The sequence below is a fragment of the Microtus ochrogaster genome, unplaced genomic scaffold (assembly GCF_000317375.1).
Source record: "Microtus ochrogaster isolate Prairie Vole_2 unplaced genomic scaffold, MicOch1.0 UNK66, whole genome shotgun sequence".
Classification (NCBI taxonomy): domain Eukaryota; kingdom Metazoa; phylum Chordata; class Mammalia; order Rodentia; family Cricetidae; genus Microtus; species Microtus ochrogaster.
The window spans coordinates 1651891-1671705 of NW_004949164.1; the positions used below are offsets into that span (position 1 = coordinate 1651891).

Sequence of the window (19815 nt, forward strand, 5' to 3'; positions counted from 1 at the left end):
CACTGCTTGGCCCATTTCTATCTAGCCTCTTCTAGGCTAACTCTCGCACCTGGACTAGCCCATCTCTAATAATCTGCTGTAGCCCACAAGGTGGCTTACCAGGGAGAGTCTAGCCTACGTCCATCCTGGGTCGGAGCTTCATCGCGTGTCTCGGAGAGCAGAGCTATTCCTGCGTCCGCCCAGGAGAGGGGAGCATGGCGTCTCTGCTCCAGAGCACAGAGCTATGGAGACTAAGCTCTCTTCCTCCCAGCATTCTGCTCTGTTTACTCCTCCCACCTATGTTTTAACCTATCAGGGCAAGCAGCTTCTTTAATTAACCAATGACCTTCCTCCATCAAAAAAAAAATTAGCTTAAGACATTCTAACCAATATGCTGGTTTGGATATACAAGCTGATTAAAAAGAATTAATTCTTAAAATGAAATACTTAGGTGGAGTCTTAGGTGAAGTCATTCATCCCATGGCAGAGCATGGATTAAAAACATAATGTACACCTATCAAGTGACACAGTGCAAGTCAGTTAGCTTTTCTGGCCCTTTGATGTCAAAATGGGTTGACAAGCTAAGTGATACAACACCATTCTTTAGCTGTTGACTACTTCAACACAACAGAGCAATGCCACTCTTTGGTGAGTTACACATCAGCTGACTTGCTAACTCTGGAGTTGATTCTTACCTTGTTGACAGATGTACCACTGAACTGCAAACGCAGACTATAGTGTTTTAGAATGCTGGCTTCGCTACTCAATTTAGTGAATCACATTTCCTTAGAAACCTGTCTTCTAAGTAGGATTAACATGGAGTATGTAAAACCTTAGGACTGAGTTTTGCTTGCAAACAGAACATGGTTTTCTTGGACAAATGGCAGCAAAATCGATCTAGAGGTCAACAAATAGTGTGTTTGTTGCCATGTTGTTCCCAAGCTAAAGCTTTGCTAGACTGCAGTCTTCTTTGTTTTCTTACTAGCTAGCCTCCAGTATCTTATATGATGGGATAGTACGGTAATGAGTCAACACAGGAAAGCTGCACTTGCCCTCTCACCTGCACTCAGCAGAGGCTGCAGGGAGACCTAATGTTGATAACCACCACGAAACGTAACAGGCACAAGTGTACATATATAGTTTTCTTGTTTCTTTTGAAGTGCTGGTCACCAGATGCAGGGCCTTGTGCAGGCAAGGCAACTGCTTTACTTATTCCTGAGCTATATCTTCAGCCTTGAAACTTGTGTTCTATAAAACTGAAGGTTCTATATAACTGCAGTTGAGAAAAATTGACTGCATGTTTAAAAATAGCACTTGCAACACACACACACACACACACACACACAAAATAAAACTGGCAACAGATATGACAGACATCCTAATTTGACCACTAGGCATTGTACATATTTCAATGCTGTTACCCCATGAGTATGCCAATTAAAATACTAAAAAATTTAACCAAAATTTTAATGTTACTGTGAATCTCAAATATTAAGGTAAGGCTTTCTTTAACCACAAAATATAATACATGCCCCAAGATTCCATCACAAAGGATAACTTCAAGGATGCTTCGTAGCATCTTTGTACTCTCTTCACTAGATGCTAGAAGCATCCAGCTGCTCACCAATTGTATAATCCCCAATGTCTCCAGACACAGCTAAACTTCCAAACTACTAAGCAAACAGCAGATGCAAACCTACTTTCCAGCTCCTTTTACAGTTGTGCTTTTATCAGAGTAAGTTTGTGTGTGTGTGCTTTCTACTTTCTTTTCTCTATGATTTTGGAAATAAGGCATCAGGTAGTCTAAGTTGGTGCAACACTCCTTATGTAGCAAGGGTAGAGCTGAACTGATCTTCCTGCCTTCACTTCCTAAGTGCTGGGAATCTTGACTTGTGGCATTCACATGGCTTGTTTTCTACTTTCTTTTCTTTTTTTTTTTTTTTAAATTCAATAACTTTGGCCACAATTTTTTTAAAAAACTTCATTTCTTCTCCTCTTCTTCCTCCCCCACCCCTTTTTATATAGACCCTCCCAGAATTCAGGGCTTCACTCCTTGATAAAGGCTAACTTTGGAATACTATAGTACTTTATGGAGAAAGGTTTTTTTGCTTTTTGTTTTGTTTTTGATACAGGGTTTCTCTGTGTAGCCCTGGCCATCTGGAACTAACTCAGTAGATCAGACTGGCCTCCAACTCAGAGACTGGCCTGCCTCTGCCTCCTAAATTTAGGAATGAAAAGTATGCACCCCCCACCCCCATCAGTTTTCTACTTTTTCAGTGCACAAAATAAGACACATCATGAAAACCCTTAAAAATTTCAATATCACAAAAATCCACACAATAATTCAACAAGCATTTATTAAACACCTACTGTGTGCTCAGCACTGTACTAGGCACTAAGAGGGTACAGTGATACAAATGTTACAGTTATTATCCCTGCCCTCAAGGAGCTTACAATTTAATTTTGGAAATAAATACAAATGTGAAACTACTATACATACTTCTAGAAATAATTACAGAGCAAGGTATTAGTAACTTGAAAGTTAACTGCTCAGGCAGCTCAGACTAAGGGAAGATCTTGATGTGAGGTGAACTCAATCAGGAGGTGCTCACTCAAAGACATACAGGAAGTGAGTTTAATGAGTGAACAGGAGTTACGGCCAAAGAGTAATCTAAGGGGGAAAACCATGAGAAAGGCACCGAGGCAAAGGTCTGTAAGACAAAAGTAGAGAGCTGGAGGACGTCTGAATGTGATGTACGAAGGTGAACAAGTTAGAGAGTGATGAAAGCCGAGGCAGATTCAGAATGGAGGGCAAAGTCATAGACACCATCACTCTGGTGAGAATTATCTGCTGGGGGAGGAGTAAAACATGATACCATCAAAGTGGAGTTTGAGGATCATTTTTCAAGTGTTATATAAGCTGGATATTCTAAAAGGAAGTATGGAAACCTGAGCCCATGTGATAGAGACCTAATTGGAAGACTGTAATGGTATAGTAGAAATAAAAAAAAAACCAAAAAACCTAAGTGATAATGAAAATAAGCTCCAAGAAGAAAACAATTGAGATAAACAAGTTTCTAGACTTGGAGAGTGGAAGGCAGAAAAAGATGAAATGATAACTTCAAGGGTGAGATGAGAAATACAAAGGGCAGCAATTCTATTTAGGGTACAGGGTTTATTGAAAAGAAATACAAATTGAAGGAGAATGGTGAATTTCAAATATCAGGTTGTGTAGGTACCTGAGGAAAATACCGTAAGCAGAGATGACATACAAAGTGGGAAATATGAAGTCAAATACAAAGCACAACAAAACAGATAAAAAAAAAAAGAGAGACAGAAAAAGTGAGCAAAAGTATGATATGGGATTATTTTAGTATAAAGGAGAAAAAAAGACTAATAAAGAAAAGCCAGATATTAGAGAAAAATGACCCCAAAAGTTGCCATAAAACAAAGAAAGGAAAACAGAATTCTTTAAGTATGGTTATTAGTCAAAGGTTCTCTAGAGAACAGAGCTTATAGAATGAATACACACACACACACACACACACACACACACACACACACACACCCACATATGGAGAGAATGGGATTTCATTAGTGGCTTATAAGCTGTGGTCCAGCAATGGTTGTCTATCAACGGGAAGTCAAAGAATGGACCAGCTGTTTACTCCACCAGGATGGATGTCTCAGCTGGTCTTCATTATACACCAGAATCCCGAAGAAGTAGGGTCTAACTCCAGTGAAGGATGGACTTGCCAGCAAAAAGCAAGGAAGCAAGAGCAAATTTCTTTCTTGCATATCCTCATAGAGGCTACCATCAGAAGGTTTGGTGCAGATTAAAGGTGGATACTCCCACCTGAAAAGATCCAGATTAAAAGTGGGTCTTTCCACTTGAAATGATTTAAAATAAATCCTTGACATGTGTACCCAGCAATCTAGTTTTAGTTAATCCAGATGTAGTCAAGTTAACAGCCAAGAACAGCCATCACAAATCCACCCCTTGTCAACTTGACACACAATCATATCTCCTTACGTCATGCTTAATTTCCAAGTGAAAATAATAATCAGGTCATAATTATACCTAAGGTGATATAAATATCACACATATAATTGCAAATGTATTATATATTTAACAAGGTCATAATTACACCTACATGATATAACTATCCCTTGTACAACCACAAGCCCATTATAAATTTTAAAATAGATGGCAATGTCCCTTGAGGGACATTCTTTTGGTATCTCAAAACTTAAATATGGTAACTACGGATGTTCTCTTGTTACGTTACTGATAAAGAAACTAAGGAAAGAAACACAGAAATCTGAACAAACACATTCTTAGCAAAATATGACAGAAACAGTCATGTCAATTATAATCCTCATTTCTGCACCTGGTTCCATGACCATAGATGGTATTTAGAGCTACCTTTTCCTACTGCTCATTCTGTAGTTCCTCAAAGCAGAAAAGGCAATGGTTAAGGGGTGGGAGTACATCTGCTGAGGGCAGAGAGACTATTCCCTCAGGTGAGATAAGCCCCTGAGAACTGGAGGGTAGAATCAACAGGGTCTTCCCACACATCTCCACCCCACATTTAAGGATCCAATTCTTTTTTTTTTTTTTTCAAGACAGGGTTTCTCTGTGGCTTTGGAGCCTGTCCCGGAACTAGCTCTTGTAGACCAGGCTGGTCTCGAACTCCCAGAGATCTGCCTGCCTCTGCCTCCCGAGTGCTGGGATTAAAGGCGCGCGCCACCGCCAGGCTTCAGGATCCAATTCTTTACTAGTTAATGCTCTAACCTGAACCACTGATACCCTCTGAGGCTGGGACCTGATTTTTATTTTTTATTGTTTTGGTAATTCAGCCAACCTTAGAATGAGGGCTTCAGTTTGATTTTCCACAATTTGAGCTGTGGCTGCTGAAGAGAAGATTCTCTTCCAGTGCACACGCACATAGAAACCTCTAGACTGTTTAGTACATCCAGAGTCAGCCAGTTTTATCACTGAGCACATTATTGTTCTTCACTATATTTTGATATGCTAGAAGCTGGTTAATTCTATCAAGGAGTTCATTCTTTTCCTTTGTCAATTTATCCAGAGATGCTGGGAGCAATGAACCACTACCATCATTTTCCTTATTTTTCTACAAATTGTCAAAAGTTTTATATACAGAGTCACCAAATCTCTTACCTCCCACAACTGGTGAATCAGGACAATCAAATGCACTTGTCTCTTAAGTCTGTAAAATAGTTCACACTATGGGCTTTTAATAAACCCTGAGTTTCTGAGAGGAAAGCCTATGCCAGATACTTAAAAAATTTTATCCTTATACTTCTATTGCTCTAGAATCACTTCTGGTACAAAATTCTGTATTAGTCAGGGTTCTCTAGAATAGAATAGAATGAACACACACACACACACACACACACACACACACACACACACACACACACGAATTGTTAGAATGGCTTACCTGCTATGGTCTAGCTAGTTCAACAATGGCTACCTACCAACAAAAGACCCAAGAATCCAGTAATACTCAAAATGACAACCAAGATTAGCCATCGCATATGGGAAAATTCAACATTATGAATATAAAAGTGATTAAGGAAGATAACAATATACAGCCTTAATTTACACACTGGTCATTCTACATTCATTTTAGTGGAATGTTGACTATGACAGCCAGTAAGGAAATGTTTTTAAGAGCTAAGGCAGAAATTGGTTAAAATGAGTAACATATTTGAAAAATCAAGGAAAACACGAGACACACAAAATGGTGATTGGAAATGGGCAGGAAGCTTGAAGGTTTTCTCTGTAGGCTACGGATAAACCTACTGCTACCATCTTAACTGCCCATCTGCCCCACCTGGAACCTACTTCTTCCTCCCTTTGGCAGTCTACAGAGAAATGTTACTGTTTTACCCTCCTAGTGACTCCTGTATGCATAGTCTATTAACAAAATTTACCTTTTTTATACTGAAAATCAAGACTATCAACGTCTAAAGATGTTCTTTCCCCAAATAGTATTTTAAGCCAATTTCCCAGTAATTGCAATGGATTCATACTAAACTATTGTCCACTGTCTACCTAGTATCTCTTATGACCAGAAGTACATGGTTTCATTTGGCAGGCCAGAGTTTAGTCAGTGTTGGTAGCGTAGCACAGTAGCCATGACAGGCTCTAGCACCAGGCTGTATGGGTTAGAATCTTGTCATTTGCTGGCTATGTGATGTTCGCTAGTTCTCTAAGCTCTTATTTTTATCGTTTATAAATGGGGTATGTAGTGATACGAGCTTTTAAGTGGATAAATGTTTAACTTAGGGTTTGGCTCACAACAATTGTTCAAAACAAAGCAAAAAAAGTCAGCTATCACTCTAGAGAAGCAGAAACAAGAGCAAGGTTATACTGGCCCATGTTGGAATCAATCACCACATTCTTGAATACCTATCTGGTCTCATGGAGAAATTCTTTGAAACCTCAGAGGTTTCTCCCAGTGGTATGTTGATGGCAAGTGAGTTAGGGAAGAACCACTCTACCATGCCAGATCCTAAGATGAGCAGCTGAGGACGGTAGAAGAAAGTATTGGTAGACAATTCATTTCAGATTGAAAGAAAAAATTGACTCTATGGGATAAAAGCCTAATGAATGCCACGGGTAGTTGACACCTCTAGATAATGTAATATGGATTAATTAATGCTTGGTGAATTCAAGACTAAAATGACTTCTATGTTCTTCTTCAAAGACTCTAGTCTTTTCCATTACCATATGCTATAACATTTGGCCTTTTCTATACATGTGCTTTGATAGTTCATTAAAATTTTATTATTTGTAATTATGTATATGTCTATGTGTACCTGTGTGTAGGGGCCTGTGTAGGCCAGATATGTTGGATCCTCCTGGAGCTGGAGTTACAGGAAGTTATAAGCCACCCAACATGGGTGCTAGGAATGGAACTCAATGGTTCTCTGCAAGAACAGTCCACATTCTCAACCACTAAGCCATTTTCCAGTCCCAAATTACATTTTTGGGTTCTTTTGAGACTGGCCTCACTATATTCAAGGCTGGCTTTGAACTTGCTATACAGACTTGGCTGGCCCATGAGTGCTATGACTAAAGGTGTGCCTCACCAATAATGGATCCAATAACTCATTTTTAAATGACAACCTTTTTCATATTCATGCCAATGTAACATTAATCTTTCCAATTATATTATTTTCTTCCAGTTGCTGAGTAGCTCTTAGCAGTCTGAGACTGAAGTGATCTGTACACATTACTCTGGATACAAATGCTAAAGGGCAATTTATTGGAAACAAGGCAGGTAGGTACTCACGCATATATGCACACACGCAGACTTCTAGCTTCACTGACAATGTACTCATTCTATGTAACGTTTGCACACAAGGTAGCACTGACCTACATAGAAATCCTGTCATCTAGAGACGGTAAGGCACAACTCAAGCAATTGGGGCAGGAGAGGTGGCTCAGTTGTTTAGAGTTTTAGAGAAGTGTTAGGAATGATAATCTATATTAAACTGGAAGGAAGCAAACAGAAAGGAGGGTAAGAAAATAAAGAATAATGAAGAGGACTGGTCTCAGAGAGTTAGCCAAAACACTAAGATGATCCTTTTTAGGACAGTCACAATGTGAAATTGTTTTCCTGGAGATTTCATCAGAACCTACTCAGAACCTGTCTTCTGAGTAAGATTAATGGAATAATTTTAAGTGTGAGGATTAAAGTTAAAGCAAAAGTTATTCAGCTTCAAGCTCACTAATCAAATGGCCAAACATGAAATATAATTAATAGTAACAGATGGTTTTCTTGCTCTTCATTAAATGAGAATTCTAAGAATGTCCCCACTATCTGGAGGACTAGCAGCACTACTAGAATAAGTAAAAAGTATACTTACTCCTCTGAAAGGACACTATATTTTAGGTGCACAAGATCTGATGTGTTATTTTAAGCAGATCAATTTTTTTTTTTTTTTTGGTTTTTCGAGACAGGGTTTCTCTGTGGCTTTGGAGCCTGTCCTGGCACTAGCTCTGTAGACCAGGCTGGTCTCGAACTCACAGACAGAGATCCGCCTGCCTCTGCCTCCCGAGTGCTGGGATTAAAGGCGTGCGCCACCATTGCCCGGCCGGATGTGTTATTTTAAACCAGTCTCATTACTTTACCAATATCCTGTTATGCTAGTTTTAGAGGTGAAATACAGGGCCTGGTGACAATGAGTGTAATAGTCTATCTTTGTTGTTAGATGACTGAGGGAGTATCCCAGAATTCAGAATAAGAAATCAGAGATAAGGTATTTGATAGATTACCACTGTGGATACTGAAGATATGCAAATGGAAGGAAACAGATAGATGATAATGATGGAGCTGCAGAGGCCATCTGAGAAGGTCAGTCCAGGCTGACCGTGTACTCAGGGAGTTTACATAGACAGGAACCTGAGAGCTGTACTGTAATGGGCCAAAAGGAATGATGTACATTCTTTGTAAGAATTTTTAATGTCTTTTTCTAGCACCTCTGTTTCCTATTTGGTGCCAAAGCTTTGATAGTGCAAATATGTTTTGAACCACAGTGTACAGTAGGAAGGTGAAGGAGTCAGAAGTCATCCTGAGGTACACTCTGTCCATGCTCAAGAGTAGCCAGGCTGAGTCTCCACTCACCTCTTTCTTGGCATCACTCCCACCATCATCACTAATGCAGCCACTTCCTTTGTTGACACAGGTACTGAGACTGGGGGTGGTGAAGGATATGAGCTCACGGACTCAATGGAAGTCAGTAAAGGTGCTAAATGAAGAAAAATGCTACAGTGCTGTTAAAAATATAACACTGAATTTGTAGAGGATTATGGGTTTATATCATCTAAGAGTACTAGAATATTACGTTAAATGTTCAACCATTTCCCTCTAACTAGGGTATTAGAAAGCTAAATACAAATCTTAGTCTCATTGAGGTTGCCTTGGACTCAAGCGGCTTCTCAGATTAGGATTTACTAGGGCATCTTCAGAGGGGGATGGCAGAAAGGGACCACAGAAATGGGAAGAGAAGCTTAGAGTGGTCCCTCTCAAACTTACAGCCACTCTTGGGAAAGACAAAATATAGTGTTTCAAGTCACAGTAAGCAATCTGCTGTTATTTTAAAGTTCTGAAGAATATATAAAGCTGCCGGGGCTCTGCTTCACCAGATGCCTCCAAAGACAGTCAAGCCAATCAATCTCTACCGGGGACTGTGCTCAAACTACTGAAGTGCTATTCTTAACTTTGTCATCACACCACAGATTCTGCCCTTTTCACTAGCCTTCTCCACTACCACATGGTTTCTCTAATGCTGAATAATGCTCAGACAACAACCAAGGCTTTTCCTAAACTCCTGTGGTTTCAGGCTTTTCTCCAGTGTGGATTCTCTGATGTCGAATGAGGCTCGATCTCTGAATAAAGGCTTTCCCACACTCGCTGCATTGATAGGGCTTCTCCCCTGTGTGTATTCTCAGATGCTGAATGAGACCAGTGTTCCCATTGAAAGCTTTCCCACATTCTTTACACTTGTAGGGTCTTTCTCCAGTATGGATTCTCTGATGTTCAATCAGGCCTGATTTCTGACTGAAGGCCCTCCCGCACTCATTGCATTTGTAAGGTTTCTCCCCAGTGTGGCTTCTTTGATGGCCAATAAGATGGGAGCTGCGTCTGAATGTTTTCCCACACTCATCACACTCATAGGGTTTCTCCCCAGTGTGGATTCTCTGGTGTCCAATGAGGTGTGAACTATGACTGAAAGCTTTTCCACATTCATTACATTCATACGGTCTCTCCCCACTGTGGATTCTCTGGTGCAAAATAAGGCCTGCACTCTGACTAAAGGCCTTACCACACTGATTACACTGATAGGGCTTCTCCCCGGTGTGGATTCTCTGGTGCAGGATCAGGCCTGTGTTCTGACTGAAGGCCTTACCACATTCTTTACAGTGATAGCGCTTCACTTTGTTGTGGATGTCCTGATGGGAAAGAAGGGCTGACCTATAGCTGAAGGCTTTACTGCACACATTACATTGATAGGGTTTCTCTCCAGTGTGGATTCTCCAGTGTCGAACAAGGCCTGAGTTCTGAGCAAAGCTTTTCCCACATTCATCACATTTATGCCGTCTCTCTTGTGTGGGATTTCCCTGCTGCCTCTCTAATCTGTCTTGGGTTTCTCCGTGCGTAAGACCCACGATAACATCCCCGTTGCACTTGGCAGCTGTTTGTCCATGTGGCTGGATTCCGGTTGATATTACCTGTTTTGAAAAGAATTCCTTGTTCTCACTCCTGGTCTCACCATCTGAAATAAACACATAGTAAGCAATCATTCTCAAAGTCACTTCCTACTTTCTATACAGAAGGGGGAAGTGAAGTTGTAATGGAAGCTACAAGCAAATACAAGCTTCTCTATTCAAAACAGGGAGAGATACATGCAAGTTGATCAAGTAAAAGTACCAAATACCAAGTGGGAAAGATATGTCAGGAAAAAGGGTTTTCTGATACATGAGTAGTGTTGGAAGGGATTAACTGAGAAGTGTAAGTTGGGGAGTAGGAAGACATAAAGAACTCTTCTAAGATGTACTGAGTGGGACAGAATGCACCAAACAGTCCTGAAAAGTGTAGAAGTACAACTAGCTCATTGACAGAGACACTCTAATATCCACTATCATGATGGTCCAAGGGGACCTGAAGAAAGGTGTGAATGCAGGGAGTACTACAAACATGCCACTTTCTAACTGGAAAGAAGAACAGTCTTCACTACATAGATACAAACTGTAAGGACTTCTGGGTTGGAGAACAAAATGCTTAATTTCATATCTCAGGAATCTCAATCTAATACCCATTTCTTAAATTCTGAGTTTCTTTTCTTTGCAATTCATTAAAAAGATTTAAAGCAAATTTGTATCTATGCATGTCACATGTGTAAGGTATCTGCAGAGCCTAGAAGAAGGCATCATAGCCTCCAGAGTTGGAGTTCCTGGTGGTTATACGGTACCTGATGTGGATGCTGGGAAAAGAACTCCAGTCCTCCGGAAGAGCAGGAAGCACTCTTAACCATTGAGCCATCTCTACAGCCCTAAATCCTGAATTTAAGTTCAACTAAGTCCTCCAGAAACCTTATAAAGCTACCAGAAACACAGCAAAGAGAAAGTTCTTAAATTGTAATAACTACAGCTCTCCTTACCCAGGGAGAACGTGTTTCTGTATTTCTCGGGCCTGTTATCTCTATTCAGATCCTTCTGTGATGGATCAAGAAGCCACTCTTCTCGAATAAGAGACACAGCCATGTCTTCAATCTTTTCCAAAGTCTGAAACAAAAGAAGACCCTCATTTGGGGCCTAGAAAGGTTCCATAGCTCAGAACTAGTGTTTGCGGTAACTGCAGTGTGAGGAGAGGTGAAGAAGCAGGAGTGTGCTAAGCAAAGGGATGTGAACAGCTGGGAGGCAGAGGAAAGTGCACTGGATTTCTTGTGGAAACTCAAAGGCTAGTTTGTTACTAAGTAAAAAGGGTTCAGAGGACGTTCTTAAACAGGCACCACTACAGGGAGATACGGCATTGGCCACAACATTGTCAGAGATATGGGCTTTTAGTGAGAAGGAGCACAACTCACCTGAAACCCTGCAGTGAGCAGTCTAGCTGTCACCTCCTGATCTCCAGAACTTCTTTTCTGGGAAGGAGTACGACTCTGAGAAGCAGACATGGCTAAGAGGAGAAAGGAGCTATGAATTGACTAGTCTTGTATGGTTGTGGGAGCCAGCATTCACTTATCCAAAATTACTTTTATTTCAGAATACATATGCCAAGGATTTTGCACATAAAGTGCTGACATCTTGGACTCTGGCCCATATTCATGGACGTCCACAGAACATCTGTACTTTAATGTACCTGAACTTACATATTTAAATAAACAAAGTATACTGATTTCCTAACAGGAGCTGCTTTCTAATTTATTCTCTATCCAAAGTACTATCTCTGTATAGCATTCCTTCAGAACCCGAAATCCTAGAAAACTGAACATGGGAACCAATCAAACTGTTACCTTTCCAGTAACTGCTGTGGCCGCAGTGACTACTTCTCATGGATAGTGAACATCTTATCACCAAAAACAACCTCATAATTAAGCAAAACATGTTTTGAAAAACAAGATTTAGGACTTCAGATTAAGAATTATACAATTAACAAAAATGAAGTATTTCTGTGCTACTTCTTAGAAACATTAAAAATTCTTAGCCTATTGACTAAGTTAAAGTGCAGGAATATTAAAAATTCACTTATATGCTGGGGTGGCAAATGCCTATGGTCACAGCAGGAGGACCATCACAAGTTTGAGGCCAGGCTTATCTACATAGTGAGTTCTAGGCTGGGCAAGACTACAGAGATCCTGTTTCAAAAAAAAAAGATTTCACTTATAGAAAACAAAGCATTATAAATCCATACATAGGGAAAAACACATAAACATAACAAAACACCCTACAAAGATGAATAGCCTAGAATAGGCTGTTCTTTATAAAATAGGGCAATTCTCAATATACAACAGAAAAATGTCACCCCTCCCCCAAACAAAAACAAGACAAACAAACAGAAACAAACCAGGAAAACCAGATTTAAGGGGCATCATCTGGTCAAATATAATTTAAGTACAGTTAACACAAAGTTTCTTGAACAAAGAATTTATATGTCCATGGGTAAATAATAATAATAATAAAATGGAAGGGTTGAGGACAGCTCAATTAGAAGAGTGCTTGCCTTGGATGATTAAAGCCCTGGGTTAGTACTGAGTGCTGCTCAAAACAACACAGACACACCCACCCTCCACACACACTCAGGACTGGTATGATGGCTCAGTGGTAAAGTACTTGCTATGGAAGTAAGAGGACAGAAGTTCAGAATCCCATCACCCACATAAAAGCCTCATGCCTTGAGTCTCAGTGTTAGGGGCTGGAAGAAAATAAGGACAGGCAGATCTTTAGAACCTGCAGGTCAGGTAGTCTAGCTGAAATGGTAGACCTAATGTTTAGGGAAAGATTTCATCTCAAAAAATAAGGTGGAGGGGCCAAGGGGAGCTTGGAGGGTAAAAGTGCTTCCTATATAATTCTGAGGACTCAAGTTCAATTCTTGAAATCCATGGTGGACGGACAGAAGCAGCTCTTGAAGAAAGTTGTTCTCTGACCTCCAGGTGTATGTCTAGGTATATACACTACTACTACTAATAATAATAATAGTAACAACAACAATAATAGTAAGGTAGGGAGAATTAGCCTAGCAAGATTAATCTTAAGTCATCAAAGATAACATCACAATAGGTCAAATTTCTGAAATGTTCTTTCTAAATATACACAATTAGAACCTAAATATGAGACAATACCAAAAAAACCTAATCTGCAGCCATTCCAATTCTAATCTATGTTCTTTAAAACTGGTAAGGTCGTGAAAAGACTAAGAAATCATGCCCAAAATGTGTAATTAAAGGAGACTGAAGAGATTTATGACTAAATGCACTGTGGTCATAGGATGGGCCCTGGACCAGAAAAGACACTGAGACAACTGGAACGTGAGCATGAGATGAGGACTGGATCAGTACCACTGCTGCACCATAGTTCCTAGCTATGTCATCCTACTGTGGTCATCAAAATGCTATCATTAAAAGAAAGGCATATTGAAGTAACTGTAAATAAAATGTTATGATACTAGAAAAATCTAAATAAAATGTCTGCTGTAAACGTACTGGGGTAACAAAGTTCTTTTTTCTTTGCTCATGTCCTCTGGGCATGCCATGGCCATTGCCCTCCTGAACTCTTAGGAGTGCCTATATGCATAAGACCTGCAAAAGACTGGGCCCATTAACAGAGTGGGGAAAGGATCACACGCTCCCTCCCCCATTCCCATATAGGCAATTAAATGGTGCTAAGAGATTTCTCTAGTGGTATGGTGGCTCCTAAGCTACCTACGTTTCTATAAAAAAAAAAAATCCTTCATCCGACTCCTAATTAAACTCATTGGCTCACAAGTTAGTCTTCAAAAAACTTGTTTCTTTGGTGTGTCCTTGGTGCCCCATCTGGGGTGAACAGTTGTTTATGCCCACAGGAAAAGTCCACATACTACTTCTATAAACATTCAAAACCAGAAGATGGAGACTACTCAAACACTGATGCCACTTCCTGACTGAGACAGGTACCCCAAACATAAGTCTCTTTCCTTTCCACTTTCCTCACCCTCAGAAGTGAAATCTGGCCTCTCTCCTCCGTCCTGTGGCTTCTGGGGCACTGGAGGTTTATGTTTGGTTGCCATGGGTCGGAACTGAGTACTTGGAGGTTCTGGTGCAGATTCTGAAGGTACAACTTCCTCCCAGAGAACTCTGTGCCCATGTGGACGAGCTGAGACCTAGAAACAATGGGACAGCTGAGTTATGAAGAATTCCTTTGAGAAAGAAAGTGAAGGTAGTAGTAGAACCAATACTCATATTAGGAAAAGCAAGCAGTATAATTGCATTTACTTCTTAGGGCAACAAGAAACACCACATTAGCACAAAAAGAAGGGATTTGTTCTGTTCAGTACTAGAAAAGATTTCTGTTGTTGTTTCTCTATTACATCTAGCAACAATATTTGCACTTCAACTCTAGGACAGAGAATGTTTAAGAGAGAAAACTAAAACACGGCCATTCAATACTAAGACACTCTTCTGACAAGAAACTAGGAAGCCTGTGTTCTAGTAAGCAGTCGTCTCTAATTATGTAGGCGAAGCTAGCTGACACAGAAAATAGTTTAGCAAGATGGGCTTTACTTGATTTGTACAAAGCACCCTTTGCCCACAGCAATGCACCTAGCACCTGTTAGCAACCCAGGACTCACACCTGCATTAAGCTGTGCCCACACCTTACTCTGAACAATGGAATAAATTTCTCCTTTTCTTAACAACTGTGAGACCTAGACAGCTTGTACTCAGTCATAGTCCCATTATATCTGGTAAGGAACATAAGGGGCCAAGCAGAGCCAGGCTGACGCTGGGTACATGAGCAGTAAGGCAAACTGTCCTTTGAGAAAACAAAAAACCATCCTCATCATGCCTGCTGGCAAACTCTTTTTACTCTCAAACTTCAGAAAAAGAAGCTCCAAATGAAAGTGGCCTAGCACTGTATTTCTTCCTTTGTACTCTTGTTCTGCCATTGAGAAAAGTTTCCTTCCTACTTGTACAATTTGTGTGGGTCTTTAACTCCTTGAATAGGAGGTAAAAAATGTGGAAACACTTGACCCAAACCCTGACCACTGGTACCATGGGTACTCCAGAAGAAAATTAATTTAAGCTCCTTGTGTATCGTGGTCCCATTAAGCAAGCAAGGGAAATCTTAGGAGGGAAAAAAAATGGTTTCTATCCTTTACAAAACTACATGTGTAATACATAGTGCTTTAAATAATATCCATCTGCATTCAACAGAAACCAATGCACAGAATTTATTCCTCAATGTGAAGCCAGTGTGTGGTGATACTTTATGCTCTAATAAAGCTTGCCTGAAGATCAGAGGGTGGAGCTAGCCACCAGTTAACCACAGAGGCCAGGCAGTGCTGGCGTACACCTTTAATCCCTGCACTTTGGAGGTGGAGGCAGGAAGATCAGAAGTTCAAGGCCCCACTGAGTAGGTTACAGGAGATTTAACCAGTCTAAAAGAAAAACAGAGCTCACACCTTTGATCCCAACACTTGGGATCTCACGCCTTTAATCCTAGCACAAGGGAGGTGGAGACAGGAAGTGATTTGGCTGGGCAGAGAGGAATATAAAACAGGAGAAAGGAGCTCAGCCCCTTCAGTCTGAGGATTTGGTGGAGGTAAGAAGTCTCTCTGGTGGCTAGCTCCTTTACTTCTCTGATCTTTCAGCATTTACCTCAATATCTGATTCCAGGTTTGCATTATTAAGACCAATAAGAATTTATCTATAGCCGGGCGGTGGTGGCGCACGCCTTTGATCCCAGCACTCGGGAGGCAGAGGCAGGCGGATCTCTGTGAGTTCGAGGCCAGCCTGGTCTACATGAGCTAGTTCCAGGACAGGAACCAAAAGCTACAAAAAAACCCCGTTTCAGAAAAAAAAAAAAAAAAAAAAAAAAAAAAATTATCTACACCAAAGTCTTTCTACTCAGCTTCCAGAAATTCAGTCCCAGCATGCACAGCTACTTACTGGTTGTCCTAGGATATTAATCTGTCTTTGCAAGTCCTCCAACAGGGTCACTACCTCCTCTCCATTTTCTAACTGATGCTCCTTCACCAGAGTCTGCAGCTCCCCTGGCAGGATGGTCAGGAACTGCTCCAGCACCAGCAGCTCCAGGATCTGCTCCTTGCTGTTCAAGTCTGGCCGCAGCCACTGATGGCAAAGTGCTCGTAGCTGGATCAGAGCTTCCCGGGGTCCTAGAGTCTCCTGGTAGCATAGCTGCCTGAAACGTAGGCGAAACAGTTCTTGCCCAGCAGTATTATTTTCATGCATGCTAGATTCCTCATCCCAACCAGGATCCTCCTCTATCTTGACAATTACAAGATCCTCTTCAGGAGTCTGGTCTGGTGGAGATGGGGCCGAAGAAGGCTTTCTTGATTCTGCAGCCATTTAGGGCCAGAGAAGCTTAAAAGGCCCCTTTCCTCCACCTTCTGAATCTTCTTAAGTCTTCTGAGGACCTCCAGGGTACTTCTTTCAGAACAGAAAATGATAAATATGTTAATGTAAGGCAAAAGTCATAGTAAATTACCAAGATACTTCAACAAGCTCCCTTAAACAATCAGCCACACCAAACCTACCCAGGGTACAAACCCTTCCTTCCAGTTTCCTGCTTAGGGTTGTCGGGGATGGAGACTCAGCCTAACTGAAATTCTGCATTTATTAGCAGGTAAGACTCAGTACCTCACTGAGCTCCGCGTAGCACCTTGTACACCTCCCACTCTCAACTGGATTTTGTACTTAAGCTCTCAGCCTTGAGCTCACTCTCAACAGATGAGGTCATTTCTCTATCCTCTTCTTCAAGAACCCGGCTAACCCTTTCCTCCTTACTACCTAAGATTCTGCATCCTACTACGGCTCCCTTTCTTCCCTCCAGTCTCAGGGCTAACTCTTGAACTCCTCTTACTCCTAAAAATCTACTCGGAGCAGTGGATCTGCAAAGAGCCAGGATGTCTTATCAACATCTACAATGCTCAAACCTAAGCCCACACACCAATGACCTTCCAGAATCTTTCAGAATAAAATATAGTAGTGTTTGAGTTTGACAACTTTCACTTAGGAGAAGACACATGATATTAATCAATGTTGTGTCTGTTTATTCTTATACAAATACATATTTATCTACTCCCCACCAGGTGAGTTGTTTCTTGAGCGGATTAGGAATAAAACCACTATGATTATGTGCACACAAGTTCTTGTCTGAATGGTTTTTAATTTTGTGACGTAAAACCCAGAATTGCTGAGTTTTAAGTGTAGTATCTAAAAAATTGTTGAACTGTTTTTCAAAGTGGCTGCAATATTTTGTATTCCTTTAGCGCTTGACATCATATCTTAAAAATTTAAATAATAGGTATATAGTAATGTATCATAGTTCTAACTTGTTTCTATACCTCAGCCTGGTTTCACACTGGCGATCCCCCAACCTCACTCTCCTGAGTACTGCATGCAATTACAGACGTGCATCAATATACACTCTTTTTAATGACTAATATTAATCTTTTAAAAATCTCTTCCTATCTAATAATTGTGTGTATACAAATTGCAATGTTGGCAAGCACATATAAACACTGCTCCTTACATATGATCCTTAAAAAACATCCGGTCAGGCTTATTGACTGATTAATGTAAATGCAATAATAATCTTAAGCTTCTTCTCGATCTAAAATGTCAACTTCAACAATCCTGGCTTTTCACCAGATGTAGAAGATGTATTTTCCCCTTTGGATTAAGTTTAACTTGAGAAATGTCTTGGTATTGAGTGCAAATCAGGAAAAGACACAAGGAAAAGTAAATAAGACAAACACTGTGCTTTGTAGTTATCTCAAATGCACTCACTGAATATTTTTCTTTCAGATATTCCTAAAGTTATTTCAATACAGGCTTAAGCATGGGGGTTAGAAGAAATGGCACTCAGGAGGGGGCCAGGCACACAAGTGTGGGCGTGAGCTCCTCAGGGGTGTTGCTTTGAAGAATGCATTTAAGATTTACCACATTCTTATAGTTAACCACAAGAGGAACTCAAAGAGTGCACATTCGCTAAAAGAATGACTGCCAGCCACATAACTACGCTTCAGAGAATTTTTCAGAGAAGTATGTTGTCAAGTGGTGGTCATCATCTTAGATGTCTGACAAAGATTACTCATGGCTGACTTGAGAATTGGAAATGGGAACCCACGGAGTTTTCAAGTACCTATTTCAGTTAGCTTTAATAAATTAAGTAGGCAAAATATTCTGAATTCGGTTTAATTTTGTTAACCCGGAATTACTGAAAGCATCTTTTGCACAGAATTGTCTAGCCATGACATCAACCATTTTCTGTGTAGAAAAAAAAAAGGAGTAACAACAACAACAAAAAAAATCAGAGGTTTCCATGAGTAGCAGAGACTTAAAAATAGGTATCTTTAAAAAATGAATTTTGATATCGAAAGGCAAATTGCTTGAGTAAGAACAGCTGATACACGGGCCGGCTTTACAAGTAAGAGCGACTGCAAAGTAACACGGGGAGATTGGCGGTGAAAAGAGGGGCCCCGTAGGAAGTTGGGACCGGTGTTGGCCTGCTGGGCTGGCGCAAGCCCTCCACCGACCCGCTCCCCGCGCTCCGGCCTCCGCAGCCCGAACACCCCTGCTCGGCCGAGCGCACTCACCGAGAGCTCCGCACGCTGCCCGAGGGCGGGAGGCGGCACAGGGCGTACCGGGAAGCACGCGCGAGGAGACGCGACGGACGCCAAAGCCGGGTAGGACCCCTCCAGTCGCTAACTTCCAAAGCCTCGGAGCCGCAGAACCGGCCAGCATGCATCTTGCCCCACAGCCACTTCCGGAAGCTCTCTAGGAAGCCCGGAGGTCTGACAGCTCTATGGTCGTCCCGCGTAGAGACAGTGCGCCGCGCCTTCTGGCTGTCAGTGGCGCCAGGTGGATGTCTATGCTGCTGCTGAGGATTGTGGACATCCTTAGGAATGCCATACCTTTATGTCACCCAAGCTTTTTGCCTGGCCAGCTTTGGGCTTCAGTTGGCAAGGCTGAGGGTTAGGTGGCCAATCGCAGACCTCAGCTGGGCTCAGGAGGGAGCTTAATATGCCTAAAGAATTTCTCTTTATTCCTCTTAGATAACCTGTGCTTTTTTGTTAATGCTTCATGAATTACTCCAAATTTCCAACATACACTTCAGATTGAGGAATTTAACCCTTTACAGTACCTAGGAAGAGTAGCACATCTTACATTATTCTGTTCCAACTAACCACGGCTTTTTCTTTGACTGGGATGTGTGGTCAGCCTCCCAACACTTGATGCTTTATCACCGGAAGCAACAAAAGTTCCAAAAAATAACCACAACCCATCTCTTAAGCTCTAAAGAGGATATTTAGGCTATTAATAATGGTGGGAAACAGTGAACACACCGCTTTACTTTTTAATTTCGAAGATGACTTTTTATCTATTTTAAGTTGTCAAAAAGAGAGCTGATGGGTCGCAATTCTTTCTTTCTTTCTTTCTTTCTTTCTTTCTTTCTTTCTTTCTTTCTTTCTTTCTTTCTTTCTTTCTTTCTTTCTTTTTTTTTGGTTTTTCAAGACAGGGTTTCTCTGTGGCTTTGGAGCCTGTCCTGAAACTAGCTCTGTAGACCAGGCTGGTCTC

At 41.1% G+C, this 19815-nt stretch overlaps 1 protein-coding gene across 2 annotated transcripts; it reads right to left on the reverse strand.

The window, feature by feature from the left end:
* Window positions 1–4647: 4647 nt before the first annotated feature.
* Zkscan8 (zinc finger with KRAB and SCAN domains 8) lies at window positions 4648–18987 on the reverse strand. 2 transcript variants are annotated; one of them, XM_005369917.2, is made up of 6 exons: window positions 18834–18987; window positions 16162–16662; window positions 14207–14375; window positions 11605–11696; window positions 11179–11302; window positions 4648–10293 (listed from the first exon to the last, which is right to left on the reverse strand). In XM_005369917.2, the coding sequence occupies exons 2-6, from the start codon at window positions 16579–16581 to the stop codon at window positions 9341–9343; spliced, it is 1758 nt and encodes a 585-aa protein (XP_005369974.1). In that variant the 5' UTR covers window positions 16582–16662; window positions 18834–18987; the 3' UTR covers window positions 4648–9340. The 2 variants fall into 2 exon arrangements, with proteins under 2 accessions (XP_005369974.1, XP_026633238.1); XM_026777437.1 differs by lacking the exons at window positions 11179–11302; window positions 11605–11696.
* Window positions 18988–19815: the final 828 nt, after the last annotated feature.